Raw genomic sequence first — 1,538 nt, forward strand, 5'->3', positions numbered from 1 at the left:
ATAGTTGTAGTTCCCACAGTTGTCTGGTAGTGTTCGCTGAAGGTCACAGCAGAGAGGATCTGAGGTGAGGTTGGCAGAGTAAAGCTGCAGCAAGGCAGGCAGAGTGGAACCAAGATGAGGGAGGCAGAGATGAGTGAAGACAAGGTATGCGGAGTGAGCTGGGGCGAGGAAGGCTACTCACGGGCGATGTCGGAGAGGTGGAGCAAGACCAGAGTCAGGTAATGTTGAGGAGATACACAGGTGACTGGGAGAGCACTGGACTGGAGATGACTCATGCTGCATTGAGGAAGAGAGTCTCTTCAGGAGCCAGGCGGTGGCGACGAGACACACAGGAGAGTGAGGAATGCTGGGTCGAAGAAAACCCACAACTGCGTCAGACAGTTGAACAAGACAGGAACCTGGCAGCAGCAAGGAAACCCATGCAAAAGCAGTATAGATGTGAGGGAGCACTGGCAGAGGACCTAACAAAACTACTAACTTTTATCCTTTGTTTGATCACCCAGAAAAGCAGCACATAGTCTTATTTACTGCTCTAGAAAGTATAAAAAATGTTATTACATAGAGCACATGACATGATGGCACATGGAAACAGTCGATAATATACAGTTTAATTTTATTACAAGAATTACAATAACACAAAATGATGGCTTCATTAACTTTTTTCTGTGCTTGTTGAGTCTTTGAATGATGTAGAACCAATCAGTTTTTCTACCCTTAGATATCCAGAAATCACTGTTCTGATCTGAGGCAGGTTCAGACCATAAACCAGAGGGTTACTGATGGGAGGAATGATTATAAACTCCAGCGATAAAACAACAATGACAACTGGCTTTGCTTCATCAGTCTTATACTGACTCAGTGAAACCTCACAGAGAACTGAGATGCAAAAGTTCACAAAGGTCACTATGTGGGGCAGACAGGTCTGTAAGGCCTTTCCTCTGAATTCAGATGAACTTCTCCTGCAGACAAGCAGAATGTGCAGGTAGGTGTACAGGACAAAAGACAGAGGGATGAAGACTGATGTCACAGCAACAAACTGACCGACTATGTTGAGCACAACTGTGTCCACACAGGAGAGCTCAACTATAGACCAGATGGTGCAAAAAATCCTCTGCAGTTTATCTCCACATAAAGGTAAACTGGTGGACAGAAAACAGTAGCCGAAAACACACACAGGATACAGTACAGCAAAAATCAAAAGCAGCAGCACTGTCCTAAATGTCATTTTACTGTGATAGTGTAAAGGCTGGCAAATAGCAACAAACCTGTCATAAGCCATGACTGTTAGAACATTCACTTCATGCGCTTTGTAAGTGTGAATAACATACATCTCAGTGAAACAGAGCGGACGTGAGATGAAATGAGTGTCGGACAGAAGGTCCATCAGGAACCTGGGGAAGAAGCCGGTCGAGCCGTACAGAGAGTTTAAACACAGAGAGCAGATGAAAATATACATGGGCTGATGCAGAGAGTTCTCCAGGCAGACTGACAGAACAATGACAAGATTAGCAGAGATTATAGTCATGTAGATCAACAGA

General features: G+C 44.6%; 1 protein-coding gene across 1 annotated transcript; it reads right to left on the minus strand.

Annotated features, from left to right (window-relative positions):
• Positions 1 to 652: 652 nt before the first annotated feature.
• LOC109953172 (olfactory receptor 51L1-like) lies at positions 653 to 1,534 on the minus strand (the record flags this gene model as incomplete). Its single annotated transcript, XM_020588588.1, has 1 exon — positions 653 to 1,534. A coding segment is annotated over one exon (882 nt), but the record flags the coding sequence as incomplete, so codon positions are not given.
• Between the last annotated feature and the right edge of the window lie 4 nt (positions 1,535 to 1,538).

This window comes from Monopterus albus, unplaced genomic scaffold, assembly GCF_001952655.1.
Source record: "Monopterus albus unplaced genomic scaffold, M_albus_1.0 scaffold565.1, whole genome shotgun sequence".
In the NCBI taxonomy this organism is placed as follows: Eukaryota; Metazoa; Chordata; class Actinopteri; order Synbranchiformes; family Synbranchidae; genus Monopterus; species Monopterus albus.